This window comes from Lepidochelys olivacea (genome assembly GCF_965140295.1).
Source record: "Lepidochelys olivacea isolate rLepOli2 genome assembly, chromosome: 7".
Lineage (NCBI taxonomy): Eukaryota > Metazoa > Chordata > Testudines > Cheloniidae > Lepidochelys > Lepidochelys olivacea.
In genome coordinates, this window is record NC_140417.1 from 18,654,066 (window position 1) to 18,678,450 (window position 24,385).

Genomic DNA, 24,385 nt, shown 5'->3' on the forward strand with positions numbered 1-24,385 from the left:
TTCTGGAAAGCTTGAGCAAAAAGGCTGTGCCTATTTCCAAAAGGTTAGTGAAAAATAATAATTAGCACCATGGGTATGTGACATATTTTACAGGCATGTAAGAAGACTGAGGATTACCCCCAAAAGCTTATCTAAGTAGACAACATACAAACTGGGGGCAGGAAGGATGCAATTCTTTTTACTTACTTACACACTCACCCTATTTGCATTTTGTGTGCTGTATTCCCACCCCTTACCCCCTTTAGCTCCTATCCCTCCTCATTAACACTTCAATTTTGGTCTCTCTAACCTTTAACCATTTCCTTTTTGAAGTCGGTTGGTTTTCTTTAAGCCTTTCCTCATTTCCTTTTTTTCTTTTGTTTTAAATTTTTTTACTCTTTTCCAATTTTCCTTTCTTCTTGCAAGCTATAGTGCCAGGCCATTACTGTAGAATGCTAATGGGATTTTTGCTTCTTGGGGCCACTGTAGTAATAACAATGGCTTTCCAAGAAATATGACTTCTCTTTAGCATGATAGAAGGATTTTGATAAATAATTTCTGCTGCTTCCCTAAAACAACAGAGACTATTCTCCTATTTGGACATGTTGAGCCAAACTGTCAGCTGGTATAAACTGATATACCTTGTTTATGTACAATTGCTGTAGTTCCACTGAATTCAATGGAGATATGTCTACTTCCACCAACTTAAAATCTGGCCCTATTGGTTTGCCCTGGCTCTCACTAAAACGCCCAGTGACAAGGGGGTGCAGAGCCCAGCTGCAGAAAAGCTCATTATTTTCTGCCTTATCAAAAGCCAAGATGCTTGGAATCATCCTTGTCCCTGGAGCTCCAAACAGATTTATATAACCAACACTATAACTCAGCTCCCTGAGGAGAGCAGCTTGCATCTGGGTTTTTTTTCCGGGTTCATAATTCCCGGTAAGGAGAAAAAGAAACAAAACGCACCACACACGCATGCAAGAAGAAAGGGGGATCAAGGTTTGGGAAAGGGAATGATTTCAAAGTAGTTTTTCCTCGTCATTCAAGGCTAACAAAGCCGACAGTGCTTTCAGTCAAAGAGGGAGTGTTCCAGGAGGAGGGAATGGGAGAGAGACATGCCTAACAGAATTGCACAGTCTCCTAACGTTACCAAGGACTAGGCTGATGGTTACTGTATGGGAATACACTGAGAGGCCATCTTCGAGAATCAAAGAGTCAACTCCATTCTCAGTCCTAGAGAAACTATGGATCCTCACTGGGTTCAAATTATCCATCTCCATGACAACATCATGGCCACCAAGAAAGGTTAGAATGAAACTGGCTCCACTGCAGAGCAGGAGAACAAGTGTGCCATAAATATAAGAAACCAAGATATTGAACTTCTCCAGAAGACTCCAGAGTTCAGAGATGTGCAGTGAAATCAGAAACCATCTTTGGAGGAAATGACAACAAGAAGCATCATTGGATCATAGTAGTGAGACATGAAAGAGGCTTCTAAGAGTGGGTCCAATGCAAGGGCAGGATATACTCCCTGATAAAGGACGTATTGGATATTAACACTGATTCTGCACCTCCCCACCCCCATGAGCCTTTATGAAATCATTTTTATTAGGAAAAGACAAAGCGGTTCAGACAAAAGTAAAAATTAACCCAAATCTTAGCCCCAAATTCAGAATCCAAACCTTACCTGAGGTTCCAAAAGTGTAAGTGTAAACATCCCTTTTCCCATGTGACAGTTCATTTGAGGGAGTCAAACTGAGCCCTTTATTGGCTCTCTTAAATCCTGCCTACTCCAACACTTTTAAACACCAGCTCAGTCTCTCCAAAGTTCCCATTTCCCTCAGGCTCAGGTAAGCCAGTGGGCTGCCCCTTGGGCTAGCCATGCAGAAACCTATCTACCATTGGAAGGGTAAAGATCTTCAGTGGAGAACAACAAAATACAAAGCCACAGTTTACTGGCTGATGATCCTGATGGGAGCTAAACTGAAGTCAGTAGGAGGTGAAGGAACTCAGCACCTCTCAGGACCTTTGTTGGCAAATTACCACTGTGCTGATCAAATGCAACTCAATTATGCAGGTCCTGATAGCTCACCAATTATACATCCCTCTCTTTACTGCAATAGTTTATATTTACATAATGAGAACTCAATATACATTTGTAATGGGAGAAGTCACAAAACCTTCCAGTTCCTCTATGCACCCAGTGTGTCACAATCCATTAATAAATCCTGGACTGGGGGGATTCAAAGTGACATCTTGGAAACAAATGTTACCATAATTTATCATCAAAGAGCAATCTACAGCAAAACTAAACAGCTGAAGAACAATTAGGGATGCCTTTAACCCTTCTGGTGCTGGCCTATTTGCATGACACTCATCTATTAATATAGCCTATGACATGCTCTCCCCAGGATAAGGACTGGAAGTGCCATCAGTTGAGATATTCAAAACCACACTGGACAAAACATGGGAAAATACATTTTAGGGAACAATCGTGTTGGCTGCAGGGCTAGATTGGATGATCTAATAGGTATTTTCCATTTCTCATTTCTGGGATACTCCAATTCATCTGTGCCTAAACTACCTCATCAAAACACTGACAAAAATGAAAACCCACAACAACTCAGTTCTAAAGCTTCTGTCTGAAACGGTACACAGGGGGTTAAAGCATAACGCTTATCCTCTAAAGGGTCAGCCTCCTGATATACGTTAATGGTAAATGATGACACAAAATAAGCCTTTTCAGTGATTTAGTTGGTCATTATTTCTAGGGACATGTGAGCCCTATTGTGATTTAAACCTCCAGGGACAAATGCAAGTGAAATCACACAACCCCACAACTCAATTGTGCAGCTTCCTTCTGATTAAAAGCAAGTGCTGACTTTGACAGGCTGCAGATGGAGTCAATGCTACTTTATTTCTGTCGGCAAAAGGAACAGAGAGTGGGGAAAGGAGAGACAGAGAGGAACAATTTAAACACACAGTAAGTACTTGTACCATTAAGTTTAAAAAAAGGCAAAGAAATGTAACATTGTCTAGTCAACAAAATATTTTATCACCTTGGCCTGGTATGAGATTGAGATATTTCAAACACAAGGCCCTTGTCTCGTCACCATTCAAGCACAGACATGTGCTACTGTGGTTTAAAATGAGATATGCCATCCAAAGATGCACATTGGAACCAACTGGGTAGAAGGGAAATTTTTAAAAGTAAAATGTAAATAGCTTCTTTTGAGTCCTACTTAACTCTGAATTGGGCAAAAAACGGACCCTTGAATCCAAACCCCTTCAAACGCCAAGGCAGTTACGGGGCAGAGAAAGGAGAAGGCTGTTCAATTTCAGGCCACCAGAATCAAACTTTTGCCCTTATGGTTTCAGTTCCAAGTCAGATCCAAAAATCAGAAGTGTTACAGTTTAGACCCAGATATGGCTGAAATATCATAAGAATGGCCAATTTTCAGGAGATTTTGGTCCATGGCAGCAGAATTTTAATAGTAATTGCTCATCCTACCAGATTCCCACCATTCAGGATGTCAGAAAGCTCACAAGACCACCTGATCCCATGAGATTACTGTTGGGCTGGAATCTCACAAGCCCAGCTTGACATTTTGGAAATGTCAAATCCAAATATTTGAACCTGAATCCTAACCTTGACAATATAACTAGCCTGAAACCTCAAACCCAGAAAAAAACCAAATTGAGATTGGAGCAATGTCAATGCAGTCCAATTCTGTTAAAGCGAGAAGAGACTTTATGGGCAAGGAACTGATCCTATTCACTCACATGCAATTAGCCAGCCACACAGTATGGAAAATAAAATACTACACTTGTGCTCCAATTATAAGCTCTTCAGAAGGCCATCAGACGGGTCCAGTGTGTTTGCATTTGTATCTGTGATTGGTTCCATGGATGCTCTGAAGAAAATTTTGGCCAGGAATTTAGAAAGAGAACTGGGGAGTCTCAATTCCCAGATTCCTCCATTTCTCAGAGATACTTTCCAGAAACAAGAGGTGTAGCCCTGATCTCTCAAGTCAGTGGCAGAACTTCCATTTACTTCAATAGGGCTGGAATTTCACTGCAGGTTTCTTTAGCTCCTGCAAAAGCAAGATTTTTTACATTTCCCACATCCACACTATTTCTAATATGCTTTAAGAGCTTTGCATTTTTCATCTAAGGATTTCAGATTGCTTTACCATAGTGACTATTACTATCCCCACTTCACATCTGATCTCAAACCCAAAATCTAAAGCAGGTTCAAACTATCATTCTCCCATCTTCAACGGATCTCTAGTTTGTGCACAATCTCATAGGAAGTTAGTTTTTCACAGAGCAATGCAAGGATGGCTCCTTAATAAAAACTGCCCATTGTTTTGCTTACCTTCTTAAAGAGCCTGATGACGTCTTCGCTGATCTGCGAGAGGCGGACAATGACATTGTTCATGAAGATGTCATTCAGGGTAGCATGATCTCTGCTCTCTCGCCGAGTCTGGGTCAAAACTAGATACCAGCAATTCACAGGGGAAAGGAGGTGCTGATCCTTCCTGGGGAAACATGAATAATTCAAAGAGGGGTTGAATTCACAAGTGGATACTATCAATGATACTGATACAGTCATCTTCCGCTGAGTAAATCTGCTACTATCCCTTCCGCCTAACAAAATAGGTCTGAACTTAGCCTTGTAACCTTCACTAAAACCAGTGCAGCGTTTGATTAACTACTTTATTGCCATTCATAGCATGTGTTCTGGATTCAAGCTGTTCCCGCTGTGCACAGCTGATTAGAATGAAATGTGAGGTCTCATAACAAATATCCATAAAAGTGTTATTTCGTTGTATGCATTTATTATACCCAAAGCTAAATGAATGTGAAACCTCACATGTGCAGATCTGTGGATGGGATGGCTGGTCATCACATCTCATGTTACCAACATCCATAATCTCCTCAGGTCTGTGGTTGCACACTGCATTGGAACACAAATTGCAACAGTGCAAAGCAGAAAGTTCCCAAATCCTAGAAGCCAGACAAAGGCAGTTCCGGAGAACCACTGCTTTTCAAAGGAGAGAAAAATCAGAATGAACAGTAGAGTATGAGACCAAGTGTTTGCCACTAAGCAATCTCAGCGAGCATGAAGAGAGCTGTCGACCCCCAAGATGTGCATCTAAAATCAAATGAAAAATACAAAATACAATGCTGGAATACCAGATTATATGCTTTTAAGAACACTATTGGCAGAGCGATAGACTTCAGTGGGGGCTCCCAATCTGTGGTATGTGTGCTTGATGTTCCATCCATTAATTGACTACGCAACAAATGTTTAAGAGGGTGACACCAATAAAATTTGGGAGTTGCTGAACTTCTCTCTCAGCTGTTATTCTATTACACTATTCTATTATAATGTACACACTTTTAGAGGACTCAAACAGGTCCACCAGGTATGTTCCTAATTTGGCCAAGTGACAGGTCAGGGCTGCATCTGCGGATACAAAGGATCAGGGACGATCAGAGCTGGGAGGAGATCCCTGAAGGAACCCAGAGGAGGTTCCTGGGGAAAGGATGAAGGCAGGAGAGCAGCACAGGGATTTGCCAACTGACCTCCCCAAGCCAGAGAGCCAAAGCCAGAGGGCTGAACACAGGAGAACAAGAGAGCAACTTGCCTGCTGACTTCCAAGGTGAGAACTGGAGCTGAGGGCTGAAGTGGTTTGTTTGGACTTTTGTTAACCTGAAAGGGAACTGAACTTTGAGCATAACCCAGCTAGAGAGCTGAGCAACGTGAACCCCTGGGAGATACTGAAAACCCCGGGAAGGAGGAAATTGGGGCAGAAATTGCTTAGTGTGCTACACTCCCTCATCAGGGGGTGTCCAGGGTAGGCACACTCCAGTGACAAGAACCTTTTGTTTTTGCAAGAAAATGTTTATATTAGGGGCCACCTGTCATATTTTTGCATCACAGACCTTATTACTACTGTATGACCCCAATCTGGGATCAAGGCTCCACAGTGCTAGGCACTGTAAAAATAAACAAGAAAAAAGTGCACGTTTAGAACTAGGAGTGATGTTTGAAGTATTGTTTCAGAATCCAAGCCAGTGTTGCCAACTCTCATGATTTCATTGCAAGTCCCAGAATATTTAGCATTTTTCTTAAGGCCTCAGTTCCTGGATGCAGGTGACTCAGAGAATCTCAGCTTTCATTAAAAATGTTCCAGCCATGATGGTTGTGGAGAAAAGCCTGAAAAGGTGTCCAAGGTACATTCAAAAGACGTTAACCACAAGACAGAAAGAGCACATTATTTTTTTTAATCTCCTAATTTGAAAGCAAATCTCATGTTTCTGGAAGGCCCGACTGATGACTTTTAAATGCTTGGCACTGACAATATTGGTAAGGACTTCGGGGCTCGACCCCACATGTTTAAAAAAGGATAATGCAAGAAAGGAGCTGTTGACTTAAATTTCTTAATCAGTGAAGGAACTCCAAGCCTAAATATAAACATGTATACACACACACACACACACACACACACACACACACACACACACACACAGAGTTTTCAGTTAAGTATCTCCACAAGCTGAGCAACTCAGATTCTCTAAGCTTCACCCACAGCTTTGTCCTTATTTACTATCCTCCTACAGTTGCCTGAAGCCAGCGAAACAGAAGAATTTTCCATGGAATGGAGCTTTTCTGATCATTGACCCCAAAGACAAGGTTGTGCTTAGCTGAATAGGGACATCTTTACATATAATCTGTTTTATATAGCCAGTAGTTTCTTCCCTTTCCCCTCCTGGGAAAGAGACCGAGGTCCATCCCAGAGTTCAGACTGCGCATTCTGTCATTCTCCACATTTTGCGCATTCTGTCACTTTGTAATGCAGTAGTCCCCAAACTTTTCAGGTGCCCCTTACCCCGGCCTGTGCCCCTCCCTCCCCTGAGCTGGGGACAGGTCTGGGAAAGGAGTCATGGCCAGGGGCGAAGGCCAGCAGTGGAGTCCCAGCTAGTGGCTGAGGCCGCAAGCCGGGCAATGAGCGGGGGCAGTGGCTGGGGGGGGTGCTCCCTCCCCTCCCCGCATGAGGATTGGCCCAGGCCCCGCCACGCTCCCCTAGGGGGGCACACCCCACAGTTTGGGGACCAATGTTGTAATGATATTCAGGCCTTTAAAAAAACGCGTGGCCTGCAAGGGGAGAATTACACTTCAGTAACACAGTGAAGCCTGTCTATACAGCAAAAGGTGCAGGTCATAGCAGTGTGCCTGATATAACAGTAAAGCTGAATGTATTTCATCAGTGTTCGTTCCCAATACAATACATCATAATCTCATAACGTGAGAATTCTGATAATGACCCCTAGTAGTGTCATGGTGAACTAGTGACTGCCTGGTCTGCTCTCTCTAATTGTTTAGGAAGCAGACACCAGTCAGTTTGCTGGGAGGGTTTCTAACTACACAAATCTGGCATTCAGCTCTTTTCCCCCCACGCACCAACTTGGCAAAATTTCAGTCAGCAAGTGAGACAGACTTATTATTTCTGTGTCTAAATCTTCTCTGAACCTCACGCTCCACTTGGCTATTAACAAAGTCATGATTAATGATTATTTTAAGGCAAATTTGCACCAAAAATAGAGTGGGGGAAGTTCCAGCAATGTTTTGTCCAACACACAATCCATCGCTTTGCATACACATGTAATATTTTTAAAAGCAATTCTCAGATGGGGTCTCAAAGCGCTTCATAAACATCCGTTGGTTCACACAACCCCTTTGCGAGGTGGGAAAGTATTACTCCATCCATCTGAGAGACTGATAACCTGAGGCACAGAGAGGTCCTATGCCCAAGACTTCAATTGTCAGGCTGATCAGGAGAGTACCAAATTTCAAAGGAAAATATACCCAGATAATCCAGCCACTGAGACTGAGGTACCTGTATCTGTCTCTAGGTTTGGCTAAAAGCCAATGTAACCTTCTGACACATGTGTGTTCCAGGTCCCTCTCTGTGCTCAATCAACAGATGGTAGGACTTTGCTGCAGTCCTACCTAGAGAGTCCTGTCTCTTTAGTTCAAAATGTAGCAGTTCTTGTTTATAGCTCTGGAGGTCCCTGATTCAATCCCCAGTGCATCAGCCACTGTCATGTAAACACCTTTTACACAGCCATCCTGGGTGTCCAGCCTGATGGAAAGAGACCCTCTTAGGAGGTCAACTGTCAGGCATATCCCTCATTGTCTAGGGCAGTGATTTTCAACCAGGGGTCCGGGGTCCCCAAGGGGGCCATGAGCAGGTTTCAGGGGGCTGCCAAGCAGGGCCAGCTTTAGATTTGCTGGGGCACAGAGCAGAAAGCTGAAGCCCCGCCACACGAGACTGAAGCCCGGTGCTCTGAGCCCCACCACCCAGGGCTGAAGCTGAAGACTGAGCAACTTAGCTTCACGGGGCCCCAGGCCACATGGGGCCCAGGCAGTTGCCCTGCTTGCTACCCCCTAATGCTGGCCCTGGCTTTTATATGCCAAAAAACAGTTGTTGTGGCAGAGGTAGGCCATGGAATTTTTAATAGTATGTTGAGGAGGCCTCAGAGAAAAAGATTGAGAACCCCTGGCCCAGGGCTACATGGCCCACGTATAGATAGAGAGATGCAGCTTAGAACCCTCTGCGTGCATTGGCAGAGCTCGGAGCATGTCACGTTCTCTCATGGTCAGCATAAGAGATACATAACATGACATCCTTGGGTGGGTCACAGGCTGCGGGTTGAACCAGAGACTGCTAGATCTAAATCCATGAGCTTCTACTGTCCAAATTCAAATTCCCAGCCTGGTTAGCAGCCGACTCACAGACCTCTATGTGGTCCAGACAGAAGTGGAGCACCGAGCACCTCACTGTGTAAACACAGGGCCACACCCCTCCCCAATCATCTTGGGCAGCATAACCCATGTGGGTTGGAAAGGACCAAACTAGGAAAAGTGAATGGGGGAAACACTAAGGTGGACAGATAATGCATTATGCTCATAAATAGCTTGGTTTGTTAAGACAAATTTTCCATTTTTCCTCTGGAACCTTTATTGTTCTTCTAGTCCTAGATTCTCCTTCAAGTTTGCCATTCGCAATTCTCTGAGTTTCCATCACAGACACAATAGGTTATAATATAGGTTACAATAGGAATAATCATCTCAGGTTTATAAAATTTCGATGGTTTGCTTCTCAAAGAAGGCACTTATTTTCGGACAGAGTCTCCTCACATTCAGATGGGCCAAGGAGTCTGACACTACGCTGCACTCTGATCTTCTTTTCCAGTCACTCAGTATTACCGTGATGGGGCTGCTTCTTGTTTTCTTAGTTATATTGTTAGAGATGAAAGGTACATGTTCTAGCCTGTTTTTCTGGACTTCCACAGTAATGATTCATGGATTTGTTCCCTTCAGTTCCACTGAATACATCCGATGAAGTGAGCTGTAGCTCATGAAAGCTTATGCTCAAATAAATTGGTTAGTCTCTAAGGTGGCACAAGTACTCCTTTTTTTTTTTTTCCAGTTACAATGGTAACTTGAGCAGCCAAGACAACTTGCTTGCCAAATCTACTGCTAGTGGTGGCAATAGCCTCCCATAGCTCATCACGTTCTGCCCATTTCACCTTGCAAAGCAAAGAGAAGTCCCTCTGATGCTCTGGACAAGGATGCCAAGGGAAAACACCAAGTGCATTGCATCCCTCAAGTGGCAGGAATGAAGGTCCTTCCATTCTTGTAATTCCAGCCATTTCAATGGAAAAAATATCATGTTGTAAAGTCTATTTTTTATTTTGGCCTGGAAAAGCAAAGCTGCGAACTCCAAGCAGTAGTTACATTATTCACTGTTCACATTCACTCAAGATGACAGGGAGCTACAGGTATCCTGAGGGGAAAGAGAAGATGGGAATTCACCACCAGGTGCTTGCCGTCCTTCAGGTTTCATTTCTACCCAAGCTCCATAGCAGCCCCACCTGTGGAAGTTGCAGGCATGGTGTATTGAATCAAGACATGCTCTGGACAATCTGGTTATGCTCCCAACACCACACTCATGTTTCAGGCAGAACCGGCTCTCTACTCACCACTAGTGGGGTGAAGTGCCACCGCTCTTCAGAGTAGGAGTAGCGGCAGCTAAACTTCCACGCCAAGATTTCTGCACCAGTTTTCCGCCAGCTCAGTCACACTGACTGTTCCGGACCAAGTCTTACCCCCTACAGATTTTTTTTGTATTGGATTCCAGGTGCTTGGGGTCCCGCCTGCATTTTTCAAAGAGCACAAGAAGAAACCTTTTACCAATATGGCTGGCTAAACTGCCACCCCCGGCACTACGCAGCAGCAGACTGCTGCACTGACAGGATGGCTAAGCCTTGGAGCACTAATGGAAACTGGCAGGGCTTAAATTCTCACAGACTATTTCCCAGAGCCCCAGAGCTCAGGGCTTCAGCCCTGTGGGGTGCACTGGGGCTCCTATGGGTTTGAAAATATTTACTGGACTCTGCTCTGGATGGCTCCAGCTGATTTAAGCCCTGGAAACTGGACTCTGTCTCTGTCAGGTGACAGAAAGATGAAGAGTTAGTAGACTGCAAAACAACATCACAAAAAGAGCTGTTCTGACCCCACTATGTAGCTCCCCTCCTCCAATGTTATATCCATTTCAGAGAGAAGTGAAGCAAGGCACAGAGAGGCAAAGTGACTAGATGGGATCTAAAAAGGAATTTTCCATCTCTAAATTTCTAGGACTCTCTTCTTTATATGGAATAAAGAACAAAATGTCATTTAAAGGGCAAAGATGGACAGTAGCTTTAACCTTTCCCCTAGCCTGATCCCATCTTAGCCTTGCAGTTATATTAACATAGGGCAATTGGCACCCTCCAGCTGCACTTGCTTGGAACTTACTAATAATTAGATGTTCACAGTATGTTCCAGGGCTTGCTCAGTCCATCCGCCAGATGCTACTCCTACCTCCATCTGTCTGCCAAAACTAATGAACCCACAATGAGCTGCTTTAACAGCAGTAACAACTGAGATCACCCATCTCCGAAGGATTCAGAGCCATTACATGCACACATGGGACAGAGGTCTCTTATTCATTTTTGTGATGTTCGACACAGAGCCAGAGTTCTGCTCCAATTTCTAAAAGCTTTGGTTTCCACCTTTCCTTTGGGTTCTCTCTCACAGCCTCTGGACCGGTTCTATTTACTTCCAGCAATGACACCAAGCAACGTAAGATTTCCAATATTGGACCAGATCCTTAATCTATCCAGTCCAGCATCCTGCCCAAACCTGATGCTTCAGAAGAAGACTGGGGGTGGAGGGCAGAGGAACAGACTGATTGTGACTGTGGCAAACTATGGAATGCTATACATGGAGGGGTAGTTTTCTTGTTTGTTTCACTTATTTCTATTAAGCCTACTTAATTTCAGAAAAGATCCCACGAGTCATGCAGTCTGTCAGACTGGACTTCCAAGTCTAGAGTGTTGTTGGAGCAAACTTGCTTCCTACAGTGCTTAAAATCAGGTGTTAATACATATAGGAAACATTTCTGCATAATGTGAATATGCCAGTTTATAGTTAAGAGTTACTATCAGCCTAAACCAAACTCCCATTGCAGTTAATGGAGAGACTTCCATCCATTTCAATGGGTGTTGGATTGGACCCTCTAAGATGATGAAAGATTAACTCTCACTTGGGGCCACACGATGCCTCTGGGGCAGGCACATCAGTACCTGTCCCTGCCATGGGTTGTCCAGCAGTAGATGGTATCCAAGTTTGCTCAGAGACTTGAGACCGAAGCTCAACTACTGATAGTCGAGAAACAGAATGTCTGTTTTGTGGGAAATTCTGACATCTGGAAATTTGTTTTCATTCCAAATCAGAACCAAAAGTTGACATTTCAAAATCTACGGCAGAATGGAAATGCCAAACATTTTCATTATAATATCAGTTGTGGGTGGTGGGACACCCGCCCGCAATTGACCAGCCACCTGCAACCCTTGAGCTGCCCAGCTGCCGCCACTGGCAGGGGTCCCCCCTGCAGTGGCTCAGCTGTTGCAAGCAGCTGGGGACCCCTCCCCCGCAGTTCCCAGCCACCGCTGCCAGTGGCAGAGGGACCCCACAGCTCCCAGCAGACAACGACGGCAGAGGAACCCCAGAGCTGCTCAGTGGCTGCGGACAGGCTGGGGGCCCTCCGCAGCCCTCCGCCATGCAGCTCCCCTGCCGCCGCAGGCAGCGGGGAACCCCCTGCAGCTCCCAGCCCTGGAGGGCGGCAGGGGGACCCCTCACAGCCACTAGGCAATGGGGTCCCTTGCAGCTCCCAGTCACTGCAGGGGGGGCAGGGTGCTAGACCCTCCTCCCTCCCCATTTTGTCCGGGATGTTTTCAGTAAAAGTCAGGGACAGGTCACGGCTTCAGTGATTTTTTTTTATTTATTGCTCTTGACCCATCAAAATCATAGCCTTAGCCATAAAAAACGGTTACTTACTTTCTCGTAACTGTTGTTTTTCGAGATGTGTTGTTCAGGCCCATTCCACATTAGGTGTGCGCGTGCCGCGTGCACGAGCATCGGAAACTTTCTCCCTTAGCGGCTCCCATCGGGCTGGCGGGCCCCCCGAGTGGCATCACTGCGCCCCGCATATATACCCCCGCCAGCCCGACCCCCTCCAGTTCCTTCTTGCCGGCGACTCCGACAGAGGGGTAGGAGGGTGGGTGGTGGAATGGACGTGAACAACACATCTCGAAGAACAACAGCTATGAGAAAGTAAGTAACCGTTTTTTCTTCTTCGAGTGCTTGTTCACGTCCATTCCACATTAGTTGAATTACAAGCTTACCTCTGGAGGAGGGCAGGAGTCACGGAACAACTGCTCGGAGGACCGCTCTGCCAACTGCCACATCCTCTCTGGCCTGCTGGTTGACCGCGTAGTGGGTCGTGAAGGTGTGCACCGAGAACCAGGTGGCTGCTCTGCAGATCTCCTGGATCAGGACCTGTGCCAGGAACACCATGGATGTCGCCTGCGCCCTGGTCGAGTGGGCCATGACCGCTGGGGCCGGAACACCTGCGAGCTCATAGCACGCCCAGATGCAGCTTGTAATCCAAGACAAAATCCACTGCGCCGACACTGGGAGGCCTTTTACCCTCTCGGCCACAGCCACAAACAGCTGCACGGACTTGCGAAAGGGCTTGGTGCGCTCCAAAAAGAACGCCAGCACTTGATGCACATCCAAGGTGTGCAAGCTGCGGTGACTCGGGTCCGTATGGGGTTTCGGGAAGAACACCGGCAGACAAATGTCCTGGCCCAGATGAAATTGGGACACCACCTTAGGGAGGAACTTGGGCCGGAGCTGCACCTTGTCCTTGTGAAATACTGTGTATGGTGACTCAGCGGTGAGGGCCCTCAGTTCGGACACCCTTCTGGCCAAGGTAATGGCAACCTGAAACGCCACCTTCCAGGAAAGGTGGAGGAGAGAACAGGTAGCAAGAGGCTCAAAAGGGGGGTCCCATGAGTTTAGAAAGGACCAGGTTAAGGTTCCATGGAGGGACTGGGGAGCAGGAGTACGGGAACCCCCTCTCCAACCCTTTAAGGAACTGCCCCACCATTGGGTGAAAACAACGAGCCCCCTAAGAACCCCGGATGGAAGGCGGAGATGGCCGCCAGGTGCACTCTGAGTGAGGACAGGACTAGCCCTTGCTGCTTGAGGTGCAGGAGGTACTCCAGAATGGCCTGCACCGGGGCCTGGCCCGGCCGCACCTGTCAGGGTTCACACCAACACAGGAACCTTTTCCACTTGGCCATATAGGCCACCCTGGTAGAGGGCTTTCTACTGCCAAGCAGAATCTGCTGCACAGGAAATGAGCACTGGCTCTCCAAGGCGTTTAGCCACAGAGCCTCCACGTCGTCAGGTGCGGTAACTGCAGGTCTGGGTGGAGAAGCCACCCGCCATCCTGTGTAATGAGGTCCCGGTGTACGGGCAGGACTACTGGGGCATCCACCGACAGCTCTAGGAGCGATGTGTACCAGTGCTGGCGGGCCCAGGCTGGGGCGATGAGGATCACCACCGCCCTGTCCCTGCGCACCTTGAGCAGGACCTTGTGCACCAAGGGGCGCGAGGGGAAGGGATACATCAAGCCCCCTCTCCACGGGATCGCAAACGCGTCCGCAAGTGAGCCCGACTGCAGCCCTGGAACAAGCAGAATCGCGGGCACTGGGCGTTGGCCCTGGTGGCAAACAGATCTACCCAGGGAAACCCCCACCTGCGGAAGAGCGAAAGCTCGACATCCACCCTGAGCATCCACTCGTGCATGTGGTACGACCTGCTGAGGGAGTCCATAGCTTGTTCCGCACCCCCGGGAGATAGGACGCCTTGAGGTGAATCGCATGGGCTATGCAAAGGTCCCAGAGGAGGAGAGCCTCGCAACAGAGTGGCGAGGAACGAGCCCTGCCCTGCTTGTTTATATAAAACATGGCAGTAGTGTTGTCTGTCAGAACTGTCACGCTGTGACCACTCAGAATGGCATGAAGGGTCTGGCAGGCGAGACGAACCGCCCTGAGCTCCTTCACGTTGATATGGAGTGACCGCTCTGCCTTGGACCACAACCCCTGCGTCATGAGGTCCTTCAGGTGAACCCCCCATCTGTGATCTGACGCGTCCGTCACCAGCGTCAGGCCCTGAAGTGGGGCGGCAAAGGGGATGTCTTCGCAAACCACAGGCTGGGATGGCCACCAAAGCAGGGAGTCCAGCACATCCCTTCGGGCTGTCACGACCAAGTCCAGGGGGTCCCTGCCTGGGCGGTACACCCGAGCGAGTCACGCCTGCAGAGTCCTGAGTCTCAGTCTGGCATGCCTGACCTCGTGCGTGCATGCTGCCATGTGGACCAGCAGCCGCAGGCAGCACCTGGCCATTGTTGTTGGAAACTGGCGCAGGGAGGCCATTGCTTGTTAGATAGCCCGGAATTGGGATACCGGAAGGCTTGCCCTGGCCTGCCCCGCTGCCAGGACCGCCCCTATGAATTCCACTCTCTGTACGAGCATGGACTTGGGGATGTTGATCAAGAGCCGCAGCTCGCGGAACAATCTCAAGGTCACCTCCACATGGCCCCGCACCTCTGCCTCAGATCAGCCCGCCAGGAGCCAGTTGTCAAGGTACTGGTACACCCAGATTCTCTGCCTCCATAAGAAGGCCGCCACCACCACCATGCACTTCGTGAACACCCGTGGGGCCGCAGTTAGACCGAACGGGAGAACAGCAATCTGATAACGTTCTCGGCCCACGGTGAAGCGTAGGAACCACTGATGTGCTGGGAAAATGGCGATATGAAAGTACTCATCCTTCAAGTCGAGGGCGGCATACCAGTCCCCCGGATCCAGGGAAGGGATGATGATGCCCAGAGAGACCATGCAGAACCATGCCTTGACCAGGAATTTGTTGAGCCCGTGCAGGTCTAGAATTGGGCAAAGGCCCCCTTTGTCCTTGGGGATGAGGAAATACCAGGAGTAAAACCCTTTTCCCCTTAGGCCGTGAGGCACCGCCTCTACCACCCCCTCCCGTAGCAGCAAGCGGCCTTCCTCCTCTAGGAGATGCTCGTGAGAGGGGTCCCTGAAGAGGGATGTGGAAGGGGGGTGGGAGGTGGGGAGGGAGGCGAACTGCAGCGAGTACCCATTCCGCACCGTGCATAAGACCCAACGGCCCGACGTAATGGTGGACCATGCACGGGAGAAATGGGACAGGCGGTTCAGGAAACAAAGGGACAGATCCGATGACTGGTCTGGTACGCTGTCCTTGAGTGCACCTTCAAAAGCCTGGCTTAGTGCCCGGCGGGGGTTTGTGCTGGCCTTGGTTCTGGCCTGGCGCATTATTGTTATTATTGTTGTTGCGCAGTCGCCTGTTATCCCTGCCTCGCCTACAGTAAGGCTCATGCCTATGGCAAGGCTGGTACTGGCGCTGAGGGGGAGGCTGCGGCTTAAAGGGCTTCCTCTGGGTCGCCGGGGTGTGCACACCCAGCGACTTTAGCGTAGCCCACGAGTCCTTGAGGCTATGCAGCCTCGCGTCCGTCTGATCCAAGAAGAGCCTGGACCCTTCGAAGGGGAGGTCCTGGAGCGTATTCTAGACCTCGGGGGGCAGGCCTGACTCCTGGAGCCACACCGAGCGCCTCATGACCACCCCGACACGATTGTTCTAGTCGCCGCATCTGCCAAAATCCAAGGAGCCCTGGAGAGAGGTCTTGGCTACTGCCTTGCCCTTGTCCACCAGGGCCGTGAACTCCTGTTGGGAACCTTGCGGGAGGTTGTCCTTAAACTTCCCCACTGCCACCCAGGAGTTGAAATTGTGCCTGTTGAGGATGGCCTGCTGAGGATGGCCTGCTGGTTAGCAATCCTCAACTGAAGGCCCCGAGATGAGTACACCTTTCTGCCAAAAAGGTCCAGGCATTTCGCCTCCTTGGCCTTAGGGGCCAGGGCCTGCTGTCCATGGCGCTCCCTTTCGTTCACAGCCACAACCACTAGGGAGCATGGACTCAGGTGGCAGAATAGGAACTCATAGCCCTTAGATAGGGCAAAGTATTTACGCTCCGCTCCTTTAGCTGTTGGAGCGCTGGAGGCCGGGGTCTGCCATATAGTCTTATAGTTAGACTGAATGGTCTTAATGAGCAGGAGCGCTATTCTGGGTGGCCCTTCAGGGCTCAGAATGTCTACCATGGGGTCCTCCTGCTCAACCGTCTCCTTGGCCTGCAACCCCAAATTCTGGGCAACTCTGCACAGCAGTTCCTGGTGGGCTCTATGGTCTATTGACGGAGGGCCGGATAGCTCTGTACCCGCCACCGCCTTATCGGGGGAAGACGAGGAGGTTAGCTGATGCCCAACCCCCTCTGGTTGGTCCTCCTGCTCCCCATCTCCCATGGCAAGGGCCCTCAGCTCAGGCTGGGGCGGGAGTCCATGGGACAGTGCCAGGCTCGGTGCTAGAATCTCCGGTCTAAGCTGGGGGGATGCTGGCAGCCTGGATACTGTTGCCTCCGGCACTGTCTGGCATCGGTGCAGAGACCAGGACCGCTGCACTGAGTAACTTGCCCTGGACGGCGCCCCTTGGCGTTCCTGATAGGCCCAGGGGGTCCAGAAGAACGAATGGCCTGGCAGCCCCCATTGAGGTTGCCAGCTCCCCTGAGGGTCCCTGCTGTCTGGGCCCCGGTGCGGTAGCTATAGCGGCTGGAGCCGGCGCCAGACTGCAGCGAGGCCGATCGCGAAGGCCATTGTGGTGCCAACAATCTGCACTGGTGGAGAATGAGCAGCTCCTGGCTGACCGGGAGTGGTACCGGAACCCCCGGGACCGGGGCCGGCGTTCCCTGGACCGGGACCGGCGTTCCCTGGACCGGGACCGTTTGCGGGAGACCTCTGGCAAGGGCCATCTCAACTCCTCCTGGTGCCGGTCTCTGGGTGGTGCCGGAGAGCTGCGTGCCCTTCCTGGCGCTTTTTCGTGTCGACCCGCTGCCAGTGCCACAACCTCCTTCTGGGTCTCTGGCAAGTGCGAGTCTGTGGAGTCGGAGCTCGATCGGGACCAACTCCGGGAGCAGTGCCAGGACGGTGTCTTCGAGCAGCCCACCATTGCCGGCTTACCCCTCGACGGCGCCCGAGGCATGGGTGCCAGAGGGTTCTCCCCATACGGGAGGGGGCTCGCTGCCGACAGCTCGATGAGGTCCTTTGCGGCCTCAAAGGTGCCAGGCGTAGAGGGCTGATCCATTATGCCCTCGAGCCCGTCGTCCGCACTGAGCTCACTGAGCTGGGCTCAGGTCTGGGCTCGGTGGGGCTTGTGCCGCCAGGACCACCTGGGTCAGCGCCGGTACCGCGGCCTTCCCGCTCTTGCCGGCACTCGGTGCCTTGGGAGGCGCCAGCCTCCTGTGTGGGGAAACGACCGCGCCTTCCTTTAGGCTGCGCCAGGGGCCACACCGGGGAGGACGATTGGTGCCGGGGCCTAGCCTGGCGCTCTGGGGCCGACAGCTTACGGTGCTTCACTGGTGCTGGGTCTCCTGACAGCTCCAGGGCACTACGCACCGAGGAAGCCTGAGCAATGCAGCCTCCATCAACAGTTGCTTTAGGCGAAAGTCTCTTTCTTTCCTCATCCTTGGCTTGAACGCCTTGCAAATCCTACACCTTTCAGTTTGATGTCCGTCCCCCAGGCAACGTAGACACGAGTCGTGGGGGTCACTAACTAGCATAGGTTTGCAGCACGTGGTGCAAGCCTTGAAGCCGTGGGCCTGTGGCATGCCCCGCATGATCTTCTACGAGAGAGAGAGAGGTTGTTCCAACGCCGCCATGGAGGGCAAGAAGGAACTGGAAGGGGTCGGGCCGGCGGGGTATATATGCAGGGCGCAGTGGTGCCACTCGGGGGGCCCACTTGGAGCCGCTAAGGGAAAAAGTTTCCAATGCTCGTGCACGCGGCACACACACACCTAATGTGGAACGGACGTGAACAAGCCCTCGAAGAAGAACAGATAGGACATGTAGATTTACTCTACCCTGTGGGACTCCATGACCAGCTGACATGGACAGGAACATGATTTCTATTAAGGACATTTTAGATACAGGCAGATTTTAGAGCCTCCTTTGTGTCACCTATCACGTTCTAAGGGTGGAAAAGCTGGTTCTTGCTCATTGAAAGTACACTGCGTAGCAGCTCAGAGACCTGGAACTGCCTCCTGTTACACTCTTAATTGGAGGACAGTCTCAGATGTCTGTATGCGGATGTGTCTAATTGAGGGAGGAGCTATTGATTGCATCACCGATGCAACACACTCTCCAACTGCTTCATCAGCTGAGTGCTAATGGTGTTGCTTCTGGAAGAAGTAATCTGTGCTCCTAGCTGGCGATAAAGGACTTGCGTGTGATAACGTGAGGGTGAGAAATACAGTCACTCAGTAACAAGACATAATAGCAACACCACAATAGCCGTCATTACCGAGGACTGGACCATAGTCCGCCCCACATGGCTGCACTGAGGCGTAAGTGGGGAACAAGATGCTCTCCCATGTCCTGTTCAGCCGTCCCACATCTCTGCTGCAGGCATGGCGGGGAAAGCAGGGGTTGCACGCCAGCGGCTGCTCTGCCTGCACAGCCGTAAGCAGGGAGCAGAGGGAAAGAGGTGGAGAATGAAAGGAACTTGGGCTCCCCCCTGGAACGCATTGACCCGCACAGCTGAGATGGTGCATAGAGGGGCTAGTCAGCCAGTCAGGACCAGTAGCAAATTACCACCCCTGGGAAGAAAGGAGATAGTACGGAAGGAATTATGCCTCTCTGGGGCACAGCTAATTCCCTGGGCTCTCAGTGCTCTTGGGATGGTGCAGCTATATGCCACTTCATATACAGAATGAAGCACAATCTAGCCCCACAGTCTTGCTAGGCTTTAGTGTGACTGCAACCACGCCCCCTCCATTGACTGCGATAACATCCCATCCTAAGATCTCATGATGCAGTTCATGCATGTCACTGTACAGCAGTGGTCTCTAAACTTTACACACACAAGATCACTTTTTGAATTTAAGTGCAACCCAGAACCTACCCCGCCCTTCCCCGAGGCCCTGCAGCTTCCCCAAAGCCCTGCCCCTCTCACTTCACCCCCTGCCCCTCCGTCGCTCACTCTCCCCCGTCCTCACTCACTTTCACCAAGCTGGGGCAGGTGGTTGGGATTCGGGAGTGGGTGTGCACTCTGGGCTGGGGCTTAGGGATTCGGAGTGTGGGCTCCAGGCCAGGGTTGGAAGCTCTGGGAGGAAGTTTGGGTGCAGGAGGGGGCTCCGGGCTGGGGCTGGAAGCTCTGGGAGGCAGTTTGGGTGCAGGAGGGAGCATGGGGTGCTGGCTCTGGGAAGGGGGGGGGTCAGGAGCAGTAGGGGGCATGGGGTGCTGGCTCCGGGAGGGACCTCAGGGCTGGGGTGGGGGCTCTCACTGGGCAGCACTTACCTCGGAGAGCAGCGAAGGAGGGCTAAGGCAGGTTCCCTGACTACTCCAGCCCCACGCCACTCCCGGAAGGGGCCAATGCACCCCTTGGTGGGCATGTGGCTCCGCGCACTGCCCTCTCTGCAGACACCACCCCTGCAGCTCCCATTGGCCACAGTTCCCCACCCCTGGCCAATGGGAGCTGCGGAGGCAGTGTTTGCAGGCAGGAGCAGCGCGCGGAGACCCCTGCCCACCCACCCCCATCCCTCCTGGGGCATGCTGGCCACTTCCGGGAGCAGTGTGGTGCTGGGCAAAGGAGGGGAGCCTGCATTAACAGTAGCCTCGCTCCACTGCCAGACTTTAGCAGCCAGAGATCGCGATTGACTGGGAGAGTCTCCAGGATCGACCAGACAATCGCCCAGTTGGTGACCACTGCTGTATATGAACCCAACCCATTAACTCCATCCAGACACACTAACCTCAAATTAACAGCCTCCTTTGAAGCATGCTATCACATCCTGCTGTGTGGTAACTTCAGGTACACGCCGACGACTGAAAGGTGGCCATTGGAAGCTCATTACTAGGCACTTTACAAAGGTGAATAAGTATTATCCCCCCCCCCCACAGCTTGAACCTTACAGGGCATCATCCCAGCATAATAAATGCAACACCCACATGGGCAAATGAACAGCTTGCCCAGTGCTCCAGTTAGGGCACTAGCCAGCAAGAGATGCACATACAACAAAACACCATTGCCGCCAGTTCACAAAGCACAAGCACATTGCTGTAGCCAATGCTCACAAACTCCCTCCCATGCTGGGACAGGTATCCTTGATGTAGGTCACAGCAACGTCAGCAAAGCCACCAAGCAAACCAATGGGATTGTACATTTGAATCTATCAATCTATGACATGGCCATAAAACAGTGAAAGCCTAGAGAGTCAGAGTAAATAGATGAAATAGGATTTAGTAATATGGAGTAAATAGGATTTAGTAATTTAGCAACAGAAGCAGCAACTTCTCATGCTGTAATGGAAGAAACATGAGGCTGGAGAAAAGAAAGGGTTTGTAAGGGGCTAGGAATTAGAAAAGTTAAGTGTATCATACAGGTAGAGCCCCAAGTCCCTAGGATGGGAGCTACACCATGCTGATGGTCCTTGGCCTATGAATGGAATGACACTGGCATCATTTTGGGAAAGATACTTCATCGCTGTGGCTGTCAGAAAAGAGACAGAGACAAACGCTATGGCCAGGGAAGAGAAAGGAAAGGAATTTCAGCTGCAGAACTGCACTGGATCTATACAGTATGAATATCCTTCTCTCATACTGCACACATTTATATGCAGTTCACTTAGAGTTCAGAACCTGAAAGGCACACATTAGAAAGTGCTATACACTACGCAGCATCACTCATGTTCTGCCAAGCAAGACATCCAAGCTAAGACAGGCAGCCAGAGTGAGCTAATCATCATAAAGAACACCAGAAATATTGCTAGAGGGAAAACATGAGACCAATTCAAGAGTACGTGCATATTTGGGGCACTCTCTTTTATGGTGCTCAACCAAAGATCTTTGGCAAAACTGAATTTGCTGAGACAATGAGAAAAGAAAAAGTTACAGAGCCCCATTTTACAGGGAGTCATTCTTCCAATCATAACCACATTTTTAAATGGGGCCTTGGAATGATGGTACAGGCCAGTCTGTAACATAACAGGCTAAATATCTTCACCCAAGAAATAGTCTCCCCAGACTCTAAAATTCTGCCTGAAGTTTTTTGCAACCAAGGTTTAGAATGTGGGCTGACAGTTCACAAGCTGCTTTTGAAAATCTACATGTATTTATACATTCTAAGGCCAGACGGAACTATTATGATAATCTAGTCTGACCCTCTGTATAACAAAGGCTTTACTTTCACCTAATAATTCCTGTTGCATTGAGTCCAGTTCTGGTTCAGCTAAAGCATATTTCTAGAAAGACATCGGCTTTTAATTTAAAAAAGAATTCGAGTGAAGTAGAATCCACCACATCCCTTGGTAAATTATTCCACTGGTTAATTACTGTTCAAAAGGTGTACATTATTTCCAAGATGAATTTGCCTAGCTTCAGCCCACTGTGCGTGTGCTTTCATGCGTGTAATATACAAATATTATTTTAAAAATACAAATACTTTAGTGAGCTCAATTTTCTGAAGTTGCCTCCAATTCTGAGTCTGAAAATATTTCCAAATGCAATTTAAAGCACTCTAACCAATAATGACTTGAGGTCATATACAAATCAGGTCCTATAAAATGTACCTGACATTATTAGCATTAACTGAAGTGAAGACACAGAAAATGGAGGCTGAGTTTATGCTCTTTTGGGAAAAGAAAAAAAAAATCAAGGTTCACATATTTTATGGCACTGTTTGGAGAAATGACTTAAAAGAAATTAACTGAGGCTGTACTGTACAATACCTGTTGCTTGATTTCACTTCTCATAACCCTTCCATGCTGAAAACACAAAACAATGCCACTGTAGCACTATTACTGTTAATTTTAGTCAACATTTGGACTTTGCAGCCACAACCAAAAGTTAGTTATTGATTCAGGCTCTGGAGCATCCACGTGCTCCTGGAAGTCCTTGCTTACTTGAATTGATGGTGTTCTCTGGAGCTGCGGATCTTGGAAGAAAATCGTTCTGCCAGTTTCTCCAGACTCCTGGAGTACTCCAGCTCTATCTCAGCCTTTCTGCGGAAGAACTCCTGGAGGTCCTGCAGGAGCTGCAGCCGGGATTCGGACTGTTGTTCCAGACATTTGAACTGTTCCACCAACTGGGTACGGATTTCTGAACATGCACAAAAAAGAGGAGAGAGAAAGAAGCATTACACAAGCAAAATGCAACAGACCCTACATGAGAATGGTCTTCACTTGCTTTGCCCCAAGCCTTGCAGTTCTTACTTTCCCCTACTAGGGTAAAACTCCCATTAAAGAGCTCAACACCCAATCCAAAGCCCACTGAAGTCAATGGGAGTCTTTCCACTGACTTCCATTGGCACTGGATTGGGCCCTGACCAAGGACTTCAGAATCTGACCCATCAGTCTCGTATAGAACATTATTCCTTGTAGAATATACAGTATTGCAAGTATATAAGTGGCTGACTTTAAAAGCCATCCAGTTGTCTTAGATAACACGAAAACTGTACCACTATTTTTGTAATATTCCTAATACTTTCATATACTTAGTATAGGAAATAACATTGATACCTATTGACAAATGTTGACTTATTAATGGCTACTACAATAGGAGGCCAAAAACATAACAATGCCCCCCTTCAAATGCAAAGTCCTTATTTTCGTTCATTTCCCCAATATAACTGTTGGGTCACTTAGCATTTCAAATGAATTTTTTGGCTGAGAAGGAAGCGAAGTGGAGAAGGTTCAGAAAGCCTTTCAGGACCTCCAAATTTGAGCTCATAGAACCCTGTGAAAATCGTTAGCTTAATGATGATTTGCAGAGATGTGGTCATGTGAGTCTTCAGGACCCACGTGACTGATATACAATGTATTAAACAGAAATGGGGTTGGGAGGGGTGAGAGAGAGAGAAAATTCTGTTTTTAATGTATCTGTGCCACACCTATCACAATGGTATTTTAACACCTATTATATCCTATATAAATGAATATTCTTTAAGAATTAGATAAAGCCGTGCTTTCATCCTGACACTGATCTAGTTCTATCTGTAGCTGATAACATCAGCCACATTAAGTAATGTATCCTCTTCAGCAAATCAGAACTATCTGCGAAGTCTGTTTTACATGATGTATCTCCTTTTTATATGCTGGAGAAGTACTGTTTCCTTTTACCATTTTCCTTTTGACAAGACTTTTATCTTGTGCTGTGAAAGATCAATTGCATTTTTTCCAACTCCCACTTCTTAGCCTCTTACATAATGTAACTGAGGCTAGAAATCTCTTAAACAGGACTGATTCTTGGAAGCTAAGCAAGCAGAATTGGCATAGGGAAAATATGGCTCACTCAACCTATTAGACAATTTGCCTCTCAGTGCAAGACAAGCATTATGGCATCCGTGGCACTGGGTGTGGGTGTGAGGAAAGCAAACCTTCCCAATTGCTGCTAAAACGTTTGAAAGGTTTATAGCCAAGGATTTTTGTTAATGGTTTTTTAAAGGGGTGAAAAATCTGGGAAGGCTGTAAGCAGGAAGTGGCTGTTCTTTCTTTCAGAGACTGCAACTAAGCTTGCTGCCTGGAGGGAGGAGAGAGCCCTTGAAGGAGAAAACAGAAAGAGCTCGAAGTGGGGTGGGGGAGAAAATCAGGCTAGATAACAGGAACATTTCTTAAGAGTGATAACAATTAGAGCCAGCCACGTCAACATCTAAAGGAGGCAGCTGCACAATGGAGGCACCTAACAAAGGAAGCTAGAATCGGAAGCTAAAGATGAAAACTTGTTTCATGAGATTAGCATCTGCTCCCTGTCTTGTGGGGGGTCAAGACTGCTCCCTAAAGTTATTGTCTACATTGCAACT

The 24,385-nt window shown here is 48.7% G+C and overlaps 1 protein-coding gene across 2 annotated transcripts in view; it reads right to left on the bottom strand.

The window, feature by feature from the left end:
* The window catches only part of SRGAP3 (SLIT-ROBO Rho GTPase activating protein 3), a 223,298-nt gene that overhangs the window by 82,978 nt on the left and 115,935 nt on the right, over positions 1–24,385 (bottom strand). For both annotated transcript variants that reach the window (XM_084632856.1, XM_084632855.1), the window contains exons 2-3: positions 22,491–22,686; positions 4,358–4,520 (exon numbers count right to left, since the gene is read on the bottom strand). In XM_084632856.1, coding sequence (XP_084488982.1) covers positions 4,358–4,520; positions 22,491–22,686 — 359 coding nt within the window. The remainder of the gene's footprint in view (positions 1–4,357; positions 4,521–22,490; positions 22,687–24,385) is intronic.